The sequence below is a fragment of the Monodon monoceros genome, unplaced genomic scaffold, assembly GCF_005190385.1.
Source record: "Monodon monoceros isolate NGI ecotype Baffin Bay Population unplaced genomic scaffold, NGI_Narwhal_1 Super_Scaffold_11, whole genome shotgun sequence".
In the NCBI taxonomy this organism is placed as follows: domain Eukaryota; kingdom Metazoa; phylum Chordata; class Mammalia; order Artiodactyla; family Monodontidae; genus Monodon; species Monodon monoceros.
In genome coordinates, this window is record NW_021703767.1 from 93,856,207 (window position 1) to 93,871,707 (window position 15,501).

Genomic DNA, 15,501 nt, shown 5'->3' on the forward strand with positions numbered 1-15,501 from the left:
GGAAGTTTTAGCCATGGCAATCAGAGAAGAAAAAGGAATAAAAGGAATCCAAATTGAAAAAGAAGAAGTAAAACTGTCACTGTCTGCAGATGACATGATACTATACATAGAAAATCCTAACGATGCCACCAGAAAACTACAAGAGCTAATCAATAAATCTGGTAAAGTAGCAGGATACAAAATTAATGCACAGAAATCTCTTGCATCCCTATACACTAACAACAAAAGATCAGAAAGAAATTAAGGAAACAATCCCATTCACCACTGCAACAAAAAGAATAAAATACCTAGGAATAAACCTACTTAAGGGGGTAAAAGACCTGTACTAAGAAAATTATACGACACTGGTGAAAGAAATCAAAGATGACACAAACAGATGGAGAGATATACCATGTTCGTGGATTGGAAGAATGAATATTGTGAAAATGACTATACTACACAAAGCAATCTACAGGTTCAATGCAATCCCTATCAAATTACCAATGGCATATTTTACAGAACTAGAACAAAAAACCTTAAAATTTGTATGGAGACACAAAAGACCCCAAATAGCCAAAGCAATCTTGAGGGAAAAAAAGGGAGGTGTAGGAATCAGACTCCCTGACTTCAGACAATACTACAAAGCTACAGTAATCAAGACAATATGGTACTGGCACAAAAACAGAAATACAGATCAACAGAAGAGGATAGAAAGCCCAGAGATAAACCCACACAGCTATGGCCAACTAATCTATGACAAAGGAGGTAAGGATATACAATGGAGAAAAGACAGTCTCTTCAATAAACGGTGCTGGGAAAACTGGACAGCTACATGTAAAAGAATGAAATTGGAACACTCCCTAATACCATATACAAAAATAAACCCAAAATGGATTAAGGACCTAAATGTAAGACCGGACACTATAAAACTCTTAGCAGTAAACACAGGAAGAACACTCTGACATAAATCACAGCAAGATCTTTTTTGACTCACCCCCTAGAGTAACGGAAATAAAAACAAAAATAAACAAATGGGACGTAATGAAACTTCAAAGCTTTTGCAAAGCAAAGGAAACTACAAACAAGATGAAAAGACAGCCCTCAGAATAGGAGAAAATATTTTCAAATGAATCAATGGACAAAGGATTAATCTCCAAAATATATAACAGCTCATGCAGCTCAATATTAAAAAAACAAACAACCCAATCCAAAAATGGGCAGAAGACCTCAATAGACATTTCTCCAAAGAAGACATACAGTTGGCCAAGAGGGACATGAAACCTGCTCAACATCACTAATCATTAGAGAAATGCAAATCAAAACTACAATGAGGTATTACCTCACACCGGTTAGAATGGGTATCATCAGAAACTCTACAAACAACAAATGCTGGAGAGGGTGTGCAGAAAAGGGAACCCTCTTGCACTGTTGGTGGGAATGTAAATTGATACAGCCACTATGGAGAACAGTATGGAGGTTCCTTAAAAAACTACAAATAGAACTACCGTATGACCCAGCAGTCCCACTACTGGGCATATACCCTGAGAAAACCATAATTCAAAAAGATATACATACAACAATGTTCATTGCAGCACTATTTACAAGAGCCAGACATGGAAGCAACCTAAATATCCATCAACAGATGACTAGATAAAGAAGGTGTGGCACATATGTACAATTGAATATTACTCAGCCATAAAAAGGAACGAAATTGAGTTATTTGTAGTCAGGTGGATGGACCTAGAATCTGTCATACACAGTGAAGTCAGAAAGAGAAAAACAAATACCGGTGGCTAATACATATATATGACATTTTAACAAGTGGTACTGATAAACCTAGTGGCAGGGCAGTAATAAAGACGCAGACGTGGAGAACGGAGTTGAGGGTACAGGGGTGAAGGGGAAGCTTGGATGAAGTGAGAGAGTAGCACTGACATATATACACTACCAAATGTAAAATGGATGGCTAGTGGGAAGCAGCCGCATAGCACAGGGAGATCAGCTTGGTGCTTTGTGATGACCTAGAGGGGTGGGATAGGGAGGGTGGGGGGAGGGAGGCTCAAGAGGGAGGGGACATGGGGATATATGTATACATATAGCTGATTTACTTTGTTGTACAGTAGAAACTAACACAACATTGTAAAGCATTTATACTCCAATAAAGATGTGGAAAAAACAAAAAGACACATGCACCCCGATGTTCACTGCAGCACTATTTACGATAGCCAGGTCATGGAAGCAACCCAAATGCCCATCAACAGACGAATGGATAAAGAAGATGTGGTGCATATATACGATGGAATATTACTCAGCCATAAAAAGGAACGAAATTGGGTCATTTGTAGAGACGTGGATGGACCTAGAGACTGTCATACAGAGTGAAGTAAGTCAGAAAGAGAAAAACAAATATATAAATTCATATATGTGGAATCTAGAAAAATGATACAAATGAACAGGTGTGCAAGCCAGAAATAGACACAGATGTAGAGAACAAACGTATGGACACCAAGGGGGGAAAGCGGCGGGGGTGGTGGTGGTGGTGGTGGTGGTATGAATTGTGAGATTGTGATTGACATGTATACACTGATGTGTATAAAATAGATAACTAATGAGAACCTGCTGTATAAAAAAGTAAAGAGATCAGGATCAAAGAGATGGAGATTTTTCCATCTCTCTGGCCAGCAGAGCACTAGACCAAATAACAGCTGGTGGTGCCTTAGGCTCTTTATGTGTGGTGTCACACAAGTGTCAAATATGTCACAAGGGTGGGATCCCCGATGTGTTAGGAGGAAGTCTTGGATCCAAGGCCTCTAGATGGTAACTACCTCATGCTCCTATGTCTTTTGGGGAATCCATTAATTATTCCTTTTATCTGCCCAGAAGTTTAAGGTGTTCATAAGATACATAAAAAGAATTAATGAGCAAGTATTCTCAAGTTTACCCTTTGTAAGAGGTGTTGAAAAGATACAAAGGGCAACACAACAGATAGGACAGTAAATAAAGGGCAGACTGTGACATTTAAAATTTTTTTAAAAGTTATTGTCAACTCGTGGATGAGCAGAAAATTAATAAAGTAAACCTTTAGTAAAGCAGCGACAATGAACATTAAAAGAGAAAAAAGGAAACACATGTTAACAATGTCTAATGGAGAACATTTACAGGACTACCTATATGGTGTTACATTTTCTGGTTTGTTGTTAAATCGACCATTTCAAAGAATGGTTAAACTATTATCTCAGCTTCACAAGTCATACAAATCTTTTTGTTTGTACAGACGGTGTGAAAAGTTCAATAAGTTTGGGCTAAAGCTAATTCACTCAAAATCCAAAAGTTTTGATTCAAATAGGAAAAGATGGTTGCAATAGAGTTCATCTAAACAAAACAATAGCTAAGCAGATATACACTTTATGACTGAATATAAAAACCTTGCTCTTTTATGTATTGCTTTAAACATAGTTTTAAACACTTGTGCAGCTAATAAGATATTATAATCTAAACACACCCCTACTTTCCTTACTTTTGTTACCGAGAAAATTGTGGCATGGATTCTCTGTGATTGACCAAAGTTAAAACAGTCAATTGATGGGCAGAACCAGACTAGACCTCCAGCTGCCTAATAATTAACATATGCTCTTCCTGCTAGGCTACCCTGCCTCTACTCCACCACAGAGGGAACGTGTGGTGTGAATTAACCTTTGGAAAGTGTAATAAAGGGCGTGTGCTTGATGGTTGCAATTTTATTACATAATCTTGATATACACATATATAATTGAAGAGAGGAGAATTTGTTGTTGTTCACCCTATTAGATAAAATGAGAATTTCTGATCAAATTAAAAATTAAATAAAATGAAAGTTTAAATTAAAATGAAAATTTAAACGATGTTATGGATCACATTCAGATTTAAAAATCTGCCTGTTTGCAGATGGATGTATGGATGTATCTTTGAGTAATCAGATGAGCTCTGTAAACATTTAGATGATACTTTCGTCCTCACACGTCTGTGGTTGGCCAGGTCTCTCCCTGAGATCAGCTAGCCCTGCCTTCCAGAGCAGTCATGGTAGAGAGTTCAGACTCGGTAGCAAACTATGTGAGTTGTTTTGGAAAACTGCATTAGCTCTTGCTAGAGATAATTTTGATATTTGCATTACTTACTTCAAAACGTATTGCCTTTTAGGTCCAAACTTGAAACATGGGAAGGACTTTATTTAGTCATATTGGCTGAACATATAGTTTACATGGAAGGTCTATAATAACTGATATACCCATGGTAAAAAATGATTGCTTTATAGAAAAAAATATTATATATTAAACCACGCATTCCAACGGATCTTAGGAGACTACGTAAAATAAAAATTACTTCGCAAAAATAATTTTTAAATTCTGTTCAGGGTATCATCTACTTTTCTATTACCAGAAGCACATCTGTGGACTCCCAATCTCTATGCTCTCAAGTGTAGGACATCAAGGAATGGCCGATGAGCAAAGGTACTGACACTTTTAGTTAGGCAAGTGCTGTTAACCAAACACTTTTAAAAAGGAGCATATTATTTATTTCAGCAATCTGAATTCCCCAATACTCACCTCACATGATAATCGGTTGCTGGCCTAAGATCTTTCAGGTTACATTCTAATTCTTCTCCGCTGCAAAGAAAAATCATTTCTTAGTCAATGATACCAGTTTCAAAAATAAAACAGGTTTTGGATTTGGGTCTCATAGTCAGGTACCAATAGCGATTCAAGAACTATTATTTCTACTTCCACCTTAAGTCAGAAATAAACTCTCCTGCTTGGTATTATCATTTTTCTGGACTAGCAAATGAGATTCCTTGAAATGGTGTCATTCTGGATCTGGAAAATGGCAAGGCTAACTTATGAATAAAATTCCAAAATATCTTACCACTTCTTCAAAATGACTACATAAAAATAAGTAAATAAGGAAGCAAGCTGAACAGAAAGATACCTAGATAAACGTAAGTGTAAATAACAGCACCAGCTGTCAACTGAAGGTGGCTCCCAGACTTGTCCTGGCAAGAACCCCAATAGCTTCAACTTCTCAACTCTCTTCAAGGAACCTCAATCTACTTCCCTCACATATCAATACTAATAAACAGCTCTCTTACAGATGCATGCCAATAAATAGCTCTCTTACACAAAATAAAACCACTTATTTGACCAGAAGCTGCAGAAGAACCTTGACTTAATCATGAGGAAACCACCAACATTCCAGAAAATACGTAATGTTCCCATTAAAAAAATTTTTAAAGGTGAGAGGGGTGTGTGTGGGCGTAACTGTATTCTTCACAAAGAATACCCAGCCACAAAAAAGAATGAAATTCTGCCATGTGTAACAACGCGGATGGACCTGGAGGGTATTGTGCTTAGTGAAATAAGTCAGACAAAGACAAACACTGTATGCTATCACTTAGATGTGGTATCTGAAAAATAAAACAGACAAATGAATGTAACAGAACAGAAACAGTCTCACAGATCTAGAGAACAAACTAGTGGGTACCAGTGGGGAGAGCGAACTGGGGAGGGGCAAGATACGGGTAGGGGATTGAGAAGTACATAGTACTATGTATAAAGTAAATAAGCTATAAGGATGTAATGCACAGCACAGGGAATACAGCCAATATTTTATAATAACTTTATTTATATTTTTTAATTAATTAATTAATTTTTGACGGCGTTGGGTCTTCGTTGCTGCACGCGGGCTTCCTCTAGTTGCAGCGAGTGGGGGCTACTCTTCGTTGCGGTGCGCAGGTTCTCACTGCGGTGGCTTCTCTCGTTGAGGAGCATGGGCTCTAGGCGTGCGGGCTTCAGTAGCTGTAGCACGTGGGCTCAGTAGTTGTGGCATGCGGGCTCTAGAGCGCAGGCTCAGCGGCCATGGCACACGGGCTTAGCTGCTCCGCGGCATGTGGGATCTTCCCGGACCGGGGTTCAAACCCGTGTCCCCTGCATTGGCAGGCGGATTCTTAACTAGTGCGCCACCAGGGAAAGCCTATAATAACTTTAAATGGAGCGTAATCTATAAAAATTTTGAATCACTATGTAGCATACCTGAAACTAATACTGTATGTCAACTATATTTCAAATAAATAAATAAGATTTAAAAGAAAAGCACTGGATAATTCCCAAACGATTTAATCACAGTGAGGCCACCAAACACTGTTGCTTCCCAGTGTGCTGGAAGAGGAAGTACATAGAACTACCTTGATGAAAGCCTCCCACAAATGTTAAATCTGCATCTGATCAAGCTCCAGAACTAACTATCCATTTATAAGAAATATGGGGGAGGAAGATTAAGTTAAAGGATACCACAAATTCAGATTGGTAACAAAAGTGATTCACTCTTTGCAACTGATCAAGAATTTTTAAAAAGATGGGAGATACACCTGAAAACTATAACATATGCCAACTATATGTCAATAAAAATTTTTTAAATTAAAATTTAAAGTAGCTATTCCATTTCCAAAAAAAAAAAAATAATAAAACGGATGAAAGGGAGACTCTTCTACATTTAAATAGATTTATGAGACCTAACAATCCCAGGCAATGAGTAAACTTCATTTGGAGTCCCAGAAGAAGAAATCAATATTAAAACACATTTTTGAGACAACTGGGAAAATCTGAATATGACCAAGGTATGAAATGATGCCAGGTATTATCGTCAGTTTTCCTAGATGTTAATGACATTGCAGTTACGTAAAAAAAATCTTATGTCGATCCATACTGAACTATGTAGGAGTAACTGATGTGTTATCTGTGAGTTGCTACCAAATGCTACAATAACAACAACAACAACAATAATAGTAATAAAGGGGATATGATGCAAATGTGGCAAAATCTTAATAACTGTTAAATCTGAGTGATGGTTATCTGGGGGTTCATTGTAGTATTTTCTCTATGTTTCTGTATGTTTGCAATTTAGCCATAATTTTTAAAAAATTTTAAACTTATTGCCCTGCTAGTGATATTTAACACTTTTGTTTTTGAAAAAGTATGTATACATGTCAGTTTTCATTATTAAAGCAGAATATTGGGGGAAAAAAGTCAGTGTCATAAAGGACAATGAAATACTGTGGAAGTGTTCCAAATTAAAGGCTACAGAGACATGACAACTAACTGCTGTATCTGACCCTAGAATGGATCTTGTCCTTACAAGGGGAAGAAAAATGCTACCGCAGACATTATTTCATCAACTGACGAAACTGGAATGTGGATGATAGATTGGATAAAAGTATGGTATTGATGTAAAGTCATGAAGTAATGGCATTGTAGCTATTTAAAAAAATATCTTAGGAAACACACTTCAGTATTTAGCAGTAAAGGACCATGATGTATAAAACTAATAGGAAAAAATACAGATTAAGAGGAGAGAAAAGGCAAGAGAGAAAATCAAATAGTAAAGCAAATAGGGTAAAAAGTTAATAATATGTGAATCTGGGTAAAGCATAGGCACATATTCCTTGATCTCTTTATTTTTGCAACATTTATAAGTTTGAAATTATTCAAATAAAAATACTTTTTTAAAGTTGCAAACTGGAGGCCAATGTCCACACCCTGCACGTGCAGTTCTGTTGTTTGACTTGCAGTTTATCTTTGAAGTTTTTTGAATTTGCTGAATTAGTTTAACATTAGGAAGGTTTACATAATAATTCAGATTTTTAGCATTTCCTTTAAAAAAAATTCCAAGGAATCAGCAAATCTAGGCCTACATTCCCTTATGCAACAACCTACTTTAGGTGACTGTCAGCTGCTCCTTTATCGATGAAGACAGGAGTGTTCCCGTTCACCGTTCACCTCATTCCCAAGCTTCGTACCTTCTCACTTACGTTACCTGCCTGCCTCACTGGGCACTTGGGACTCTAGCTCCTGCCACCAATGACCATCATGCATTGACAGAATCTAACTGTTTCTTGGTGGGCTGGGGGAAATGGTGCTCTATATTTTGCTAAGGTCACTACCAATTCTGACTTTTCAAAATAGAACCCAATGGTTGTGAGCCACAGCAAGGGGTTAGGACTACGTTCTAAGTACAGTGAAAAAGCACTGCAGTGTTCTCACAGGGGGGTGGCTTGGCCTGACTTCTGTTTTTGCAGCGTGGAGGCTGGATGGGAGGAGAGCAAGAGTGGATGCTGGAGGAGCCTGAGGAGACTCTTGTAGGAGTCCAGGAAGAGAGGACAGAGCCCTACGTGGCGGCAACAGGAGAGAGTGACTAAAGGGCTTCCCTCTGTCTGTCTCTCTTTCCCCCTTTTCTTTGTCCAGAAAAAGACAAGTCCGTGGAGCAAGTTAAGAATTAGAAATGGGGCAAGGGAGATGCGAGGTCTGCAGCAGGGAAACAGAAGAGAAAAGCAGCTTCTCTGGCAGAGGAAGAGGTGGGCTTTGTGTGACCACGTTACACTGGGTTTGGGCAGTAGTTCCCAGGGCCAGTCACAGAGAGGTCAAACAAGCAGTTAGAACAAGACGGCCTCTGGTTTCCTACTCTGCAAATCTGAGCAGTGCCAGCAACTACAAAAGAGAAAAGATTTGACCCTAAAAATTTTTTATCACATCTAGAACACAGCTATAAATCACTTAAATGGTTAATATCTGGGAGTCCATAAAGTGGAAGGGGAGAATTCGGTGTGCTAAACTTTTGACGATTTAAGATAGCCTCCGAATGAAAAGCTTTACTGCAGACTGGAAAACTACTGTAGAGGATAAGAAGGAGGGTGAAATGGAAACCACATCGTAGAATTCTGAAAAACAAGACTAGCACAAGGTCTGGGCCTAAAAAGAGGTGATCATAGAAGTGCATGATATATGTAAAAACTAAGAGGCATGCTCACTTTTTGCTCTGACAACATTAATGGAAAATTTTCTTTAGTACTACACTGGCAAGCTAACATAACCAAGTGACATATTTGACCAACACCAAATAGCTGTATAAAAGTCATTTCTGATTAGCAATTACTCTGGACAAAGTTAACTCTTGACATTACAATTATCACTAATTCTTAAAAAGAACTATTTAAAGGAAAATTTGCAAAGCCATTAAATTTTTCCTTTGTTTTTTATTCTCCTTAGTAACAGTAATTTCAAGGTTTGGCAGCTGAGAAAAACACATGGAAATATACGCTACCTGTAAATTATCTTGTATTTTCCATCTCGTCCTTTGTCTGACAGAGCAACCTCGTAGCTGTAGGGGAAGGAAAGACCACTGTGGGGTCCACACGAAAGTCCAACAGGGGGAGCCCAGGACAACACAACCGTTCTTGCCTGAATATTAGAAACCTGAGGAAGAAAAACATGAATCAGACACTACACTTCTCCCCAGAACATTTTGTGATTATTAGTAGTAGCATTAAAATGGCTCAGATTTAACTCAAGAAAAACGAATTTATTTTAATTTACAAATGTATTTTAATTACCAAAAAGAACCCACCCATCCTATATGGCATTCTTTTGTCAAAGTCCTGATGTCCAAACTATAGCTCCTAAAACATCTGTCCTTATTATGCAAACTTATGTCCAAGTCTGACGCAATTCACACTTGGTCCTCCAGAAAGTAAAAGTAATGTCACGTTTGAGAATTTTTCTAAAGGTAAAAAGTTGAACATGATATTTCAATAATCTCCATGATGGCCATCATATTATGTGGAAGGAACCCACATCCACAGGTACTTTCCAGCGGCCTCCAAGCTTTGCTTGATGTCAAACTCTCCTGCAAAGCCGAGACCTTTCAAACCACGCTCCCCGAAGTCCTGCAGGTTCCTGGGAAGACCCAGCACGGGGGTGGGGGGTGGAAACGGAACCATGGCCCAGGCTGACAGACGGCAAAAATATGTGTGGAGATGTTTCACCTCTCTAGGCTCTGCTTTTATCTTTTGCTTTAGCCTCCGCTCAAGGCTTCATTTGAACAAAGGAGTCTGGGACTCTCAACGCCCCAACTTTTCCCTCTTATTTAGGGCTTCTCTGAAGCACGTTCTTACACTATCTCCCAGGCATCCTCGGCAGGACTGAGCCCCAGCTGCCCGCAGCTGTAACCTGCTCATTAACAGACCCTGCACTGGCTTCTCCTCTGCAATCTCACGTCTCTACTCTAACCGTGCTTCCTGGGGCACCTCCCCACTTACACCATTTGCCTTCCAATCTTTGTTTCAGAGTCTGTTTCTGGAGAAACCTAATCTAATGCACAGTCTAATTCTTTAAAATAAATCTGTCAATGCATTTTAACGTTCTAATTGTCTAAAGTTTATTTTGTTGCTCTCTAGATATTGGTCTGGATAACATTAAAACAAAATGAGAGTTAAAACATACATTAAAGCTTAACGTTCATACAAGACTTTATAGCTGTAGATTAGAGTAGGCTGTGGATGGAGATGTCTAAACTACTAAGTCTCTATCTTTTTTTCTTCTATTTTTGTCACTATCTGATCTAAATAAAGGGTATTAAAATATAAGATAATTTAAAAGCATGAATAATAAATATGGAAATGAATACTGAGTTTCCCTTTTCAGTCTATCACGCATTCCATTTTGAGCAGAGATCCCTCCATATCATCTCTGTTCCAAATAGATACAGCATCATTATATATTTAACCAATTATTTAGTCAAACTCCTACTCATCCTTCAAGACCCTAGGCTGGCCTCACTACCCCCAAGTAGCCTTCCCTGAAATATCCTATCATCTCCCTGTTCCACAGCACCTTGCTGCTATCTCTACTCATTGCTAATCATGTTAATAGCATTTGCCTACCTTCCCCACTGGACCGTGGGACTCCCTAAGGAGAAGGCCTAAGTCATATTCAACTGTGAGTAGTGGCTGCTTAGTAAATGTTGAATGAAAAATAAAAATCAAAGGGAATAAGACAGTCTGAGTTTCTGATACAGGTAACACAGTGGATGGCAGACCAGCATTAAACATCTTTAAAAAAAAACCTGGAGAGACACTGTTACAGAATTGAACTCTACCCTTCTTGCTATGGCTCCAGACTAGCAGCAACTCTTCTGCCTACTCCTCCTGTGACGGCTGTGACCCGCCCTTCAGCATGCCGTCCCCTCTCATGCCCCTGAGACTTAGCTCTGGACTTTCCCACTTTCCTGCCTTTAACAAACTTCCTTTAGACCCAGTTCAAATGCTGCCTTTGCTTATTCATTTAATCATCATAGCTTAACTTGTGAGGGGCTGTGGACACAAAGATGATTAAGATATGACCTCTGCCTGATGAAGAGATGCGTGAGGGGCCTCACGGCAGATACACTGAGCACAGAGGGGCCCATGGCAGCTTGAGGCCAATTCAGGAAAAGTTTCTGTACGGTGCTGCCTGACTCCCTGCTCAGGATCAGCAACTGTTTTCTTTGTGCTCCAACCACATTGAGCGGGCACCTATATTTGACACTCATTTCATTATACTCTGCTTTACCTGGTTATCTGTGTGTTGTTCCCCTGATTAGATTTTAAGGCAGCGTTTCTACCACATACACCATTGTATTTGCTGAATTCCTTCACACACCATTAATGAGTAATCTTGAGATACTGGATATTATATTTGATTTTTAACTTAAAACAAGATATTTTGCTATGAAGAGTTCAGTTTATAATTTAAAAAGATGCTGATTAGGTACAGAGGAACATTCAACTGAGGTGATAAGTGGCCCAATTCCAAGAGCACAGTGTGTAGTAACACTGATTCCATGAATGGTGGTGTGAAATTAACACCACTTCTCAAAATAGCTCAGTCAAATGCTAGCACTTTAGATACTGAACAGGTATCCATAAATTCACATCCTTTTAAACTCTACTTTTTTCATCAGCTATTAAGAATTTACTCCTAAGAGTTCTTATCACAAGAAGAAAATTTTTGCTTTTTTTCTTTCTTTATATTGCATCTATATGAGATGACGGATGTTAGCTGCACCTGTCGTGATAATCATTTTATGATATACGTAAATCAAACCAAAACAAAAAAGAATTTACTGTCTTTCCTTTAGGACTTGGTTAAATTATTACTTAACTCAACAGTGATGTACAACACCTGAAGCATCAACTAAAATAACGCTCACCTTTCTCCGAGGTTCCCTGAGCAAGCCTTAGGAAGGCCAACTGTCATGTGAACACAGACCTCTGTGCAAGTGCATCTTTCCCATCAGCCGGCCTATCAGAAGTGCACCTGGAGAACTCAGCATCATTTTCAAAGGACGGCGGCTTCTGGGAGTTCTTTCCTGGATCTGAGCAGCCTGCCTCCTAGACTACTACCAGAGTTGAGAGACCCGTTCCCTCCTGTGCTCCCCCCTCCCTCCCTCTCACTGACTCCTGGGCCTCAGGTTTCCTTTCTTCAGGCGTTGGAATCCTGAGAGAAAGAGTGCTTTGTCTCTGTTAGAACTTGGAACTCACTCCCACTCCAAGGCTGATGCCAGGAAATTACACGGTGCCTTTCAAGAGAGTGTCATGTAAAGGGGAATCCTCAGCAGTAGATGCCTTTACTCCAAGCATCCAGGGAGGTGATAGCTTTAATGAGAGATTCAGAACTCTGGGAACTAGGCTGGGTTCAAGCCTACTGCAGAGCGACAGCATTCGTACACAAGCTTCACCTTCATTCATTCAGTCTCTCTCTCTCTCTGGTGAAACTTTCTCACCAGCGGTGACCACTGAACTGAAATGGGGCATGGCTAACCTGATCATCACAATGACTGTCATGGCTGTGATCCAAAAAAGGAAGTTTAGAAGCCATAAAGCTAACGGACTTGCTGATGCTTAACGATTCTACCACAAACAGAAATCAATCTCCTTTGTAATGGTGATAAAAGTGGTGATTTTTAGTTACAAAGTGATTGGACAAGATCCAACGTGACATTTGTTTCAGCACTAGTGATATAAGAGTCTGCTGTGAAGGTTACTAGTGTTAAGTCTGCATAGAAATTAAACTGCTTTGAAGTATCTTTGAAGGACTCATAAAACCATCTACTTGTAAACGATTACACACCGATTAGAAGTCATTTTTGTCTATGTATTGATTAAATATAGATTTGAACTTGAGAACAGCTGCTAGTTAAAAGCATATACATATGCATACACATATTCGCAAATGACAAGACTGCATTATCTTGTACCTATTTCGTATGTAATCCTTAGATCTCTTTCTCCTTTCCCCTTTCTCTCCTGTTCATCCCAGTATATTAATACTATTCTGTGAAATTTTACTTTCTTAGTTTTCAGACTATCTTATATGCAAATGTTATTCATTATTTGGATCAAAAACACCATTTACTCTCATAAAGTTACTAAATTGTTACTCTCGTGTTCAAAAATATTTCTATGTAAGTTAGTACCTTCTAAATTTGGTCTGTCTTTGGATTTAACTATGTGGGAGGTCTGCTGATCCAATTTAGGGAGTATGTTAAGAAAATATTACCATAGAAATATTGGCTTCACTTCTAAAGTACCCATCATGAAAAATAATAACATATAGGAAAATTTAAAAGGAAAAGGTCAAAGAGATCATTATTCAAAGAAATGGATGCTCAAATCCAGGAATTTCAGAATCATCTGTTACTAAAATTCCTTTAGTGCTAAGAACCTCAAAATCTGTTTCCAGATCTACTGCTGTTTGTTTCAAGGGATTGCTTCTTGCACGGACAGTTGTTCTTCTTTTAGGTCAGTTTACTCACTTCTGGAACCAACAAATCAATTGTTTCTACAAGCTGAACATTAGCGGATAGAAACAATGCAGAACCACAATTCCAAGTTACATTTATTTACATCCTGAAAGTAAACAGCCCAGTATGTGGGAGACTCCATCTAGCACCACCATCAGAGCAGATTAAACCACACTAGGTCGGAGCTGGCCGGTACTAGCAGAGGTTAATCCGTAAACCACTTAGAATCATATCAGCTTAGTTCTGTGGTACAGCAGTGGCTGTATGAGCACAGTCCCCAAGGCACCTAATTGTTACAGTCTCGGGACAAAAACCTTGTATATTTGTACCCTGTTGTATTTAATGGCTAAGTATTTGGATATTTATAGTATCTGGGTTTCTGAAGAGTAAATGACTTGCTTAATTCAGGGTGCCCAAAGCTCTAGAAAGATGACTGGAATCTACAAGTCCTCAGTAATGTTTCTAACACCTAAAACAAACCATCCGTAAAACCTTGAAGAAAAATATATGTCTTTTATTTGGAGGTGTTACCAGATGCAGCTGAAAGAAAAAAAATTTAGAACAGCAATCCTTTAGACAATTGTGTGCCGAACTTTCTGCAGCTGTTTCTTTTCCTAGAAGGTGAACAGCCCCTCTTTCCCATTTCAGAGTATAGCAGGGAGTTTCACTTTTGCCTAATGATATGCTAAAAACTCTAGGAAAATACTCCATTCCAAGGACTCTATAAATAGCATACAATTTACTTTTCAGATAGTCCCACATGGTATTTATTATCCCACCTTTCAAAGGTAAGGAAACTGCGGCTCAGGGTCACAGAGCCAGTTAATGGCCACGCTGGGCTCCAACTCACAGGACCCTCCTCTGCATGCTGCTCCCTCGCACTCTGGCTCCCAGCCGTGCCCACATCCCACCAGGCTGGCTGAGCCTCGTATGATGCTGGCCAGCCGTCAGGTATCTGTCTCACCTGGCAGAACCTCACTACAGCCACTGCAGGCTGCCACACATTTATTTACCAAATACATGTTAAGGGTTCACAACGTGCCAAGGGCAGTACTAGGTACTAGGAGCACAAAGATAAATAAGGCACAACCACGAGTAAGAGTTTCAGGCAGAGGGGGGAGGAGAGGAAAGAAGGGAGAATAATGGTGTGAAGAACTAACAGGGCTGGGGAGGATGGGTGGACTGTCATCCAGCAGAGAAGGTTTTTGTGGGGACCAGGGGTTGGTATGGTGGGCAGAGTAACGACCACCCCCAAGATGTCCGCATCCTAGTCCCTGGAACCTACAAGGTAAAAAGAGACTCTGCAGATGTGAGTAAGTGAAGGATCTTGTGAAGTAGGGACTACCCTGGATTACCCGGGTGGGCCTGATGTAGTAACAAGTATGAGTAACAGGTCTTTGTAAGTAAAAGAGGGAGGCAGGGAAGTCAGAGAAGGAGATACGAGAATGGAAGGGGTCGTGGGCCAAGGAATGCAGGTAGCCTCTAGAAGCTGGAAAGGGTGAGAAAACAGATTTGCCCCCAGAGCCTCCAGAAAGGAATGTAGCCCAGCCGATACCTGGATTTTAGCCAAGTGAGACTCATTTTGGACTTTCTGACCTCTCAGGTGACAATCTGACTATATTACACCTAACATCATGACTATTTATACAAAACCCTGTCTACCCTGCTCTAAAACCTGTAAACAGTTAAGCATTTAATAAATGCTGAATCAGGAGGAAATGACCAATACATATAAATATTGCTTTTATCTTTCTAGAGCCACATGATCCTCAGAAACAGACTTTATCACTTCTGCAGTAAAGAAATGATCAGGTATAACTCAAGAAAAACACCATATGTGTGTACACGGGACAGAGACCAGATGATGAAGTTGTTTGA

General features: G+C 39.4%; 1 protein-coding gene across 5 annotated transcripts in view; it reads right to left on the reverse strand.

Moving 5' to 3' along the window:
• Positions 1-15,501, reverse strand: part of FNDC3B (fibronectin type III domain containing 3B) — a 357,581-nt gene that overhangs the window by 94,022 nt on the left and 248,058 nt on the right. For all 5 annotated transcript variants that reach the window (XM_029213894.1, XM_029213895.1, XM_029213896.1 and 2 more), the window contains 2 exons: positions 9,106-9,257; positions 4,563-4,622 (listed from right to left, as the gene is read on the reverse strand). In XM_029213894.1, the coding sequence (XP_029069727.1) occupies positions 4,563-4,622; positions 9,106-9,257 (212 nt within the window). The remainder of the gene's footprint in view (positions 1-4,562; positions 4,623-9,105; positions 9,258-15,501) is intronic.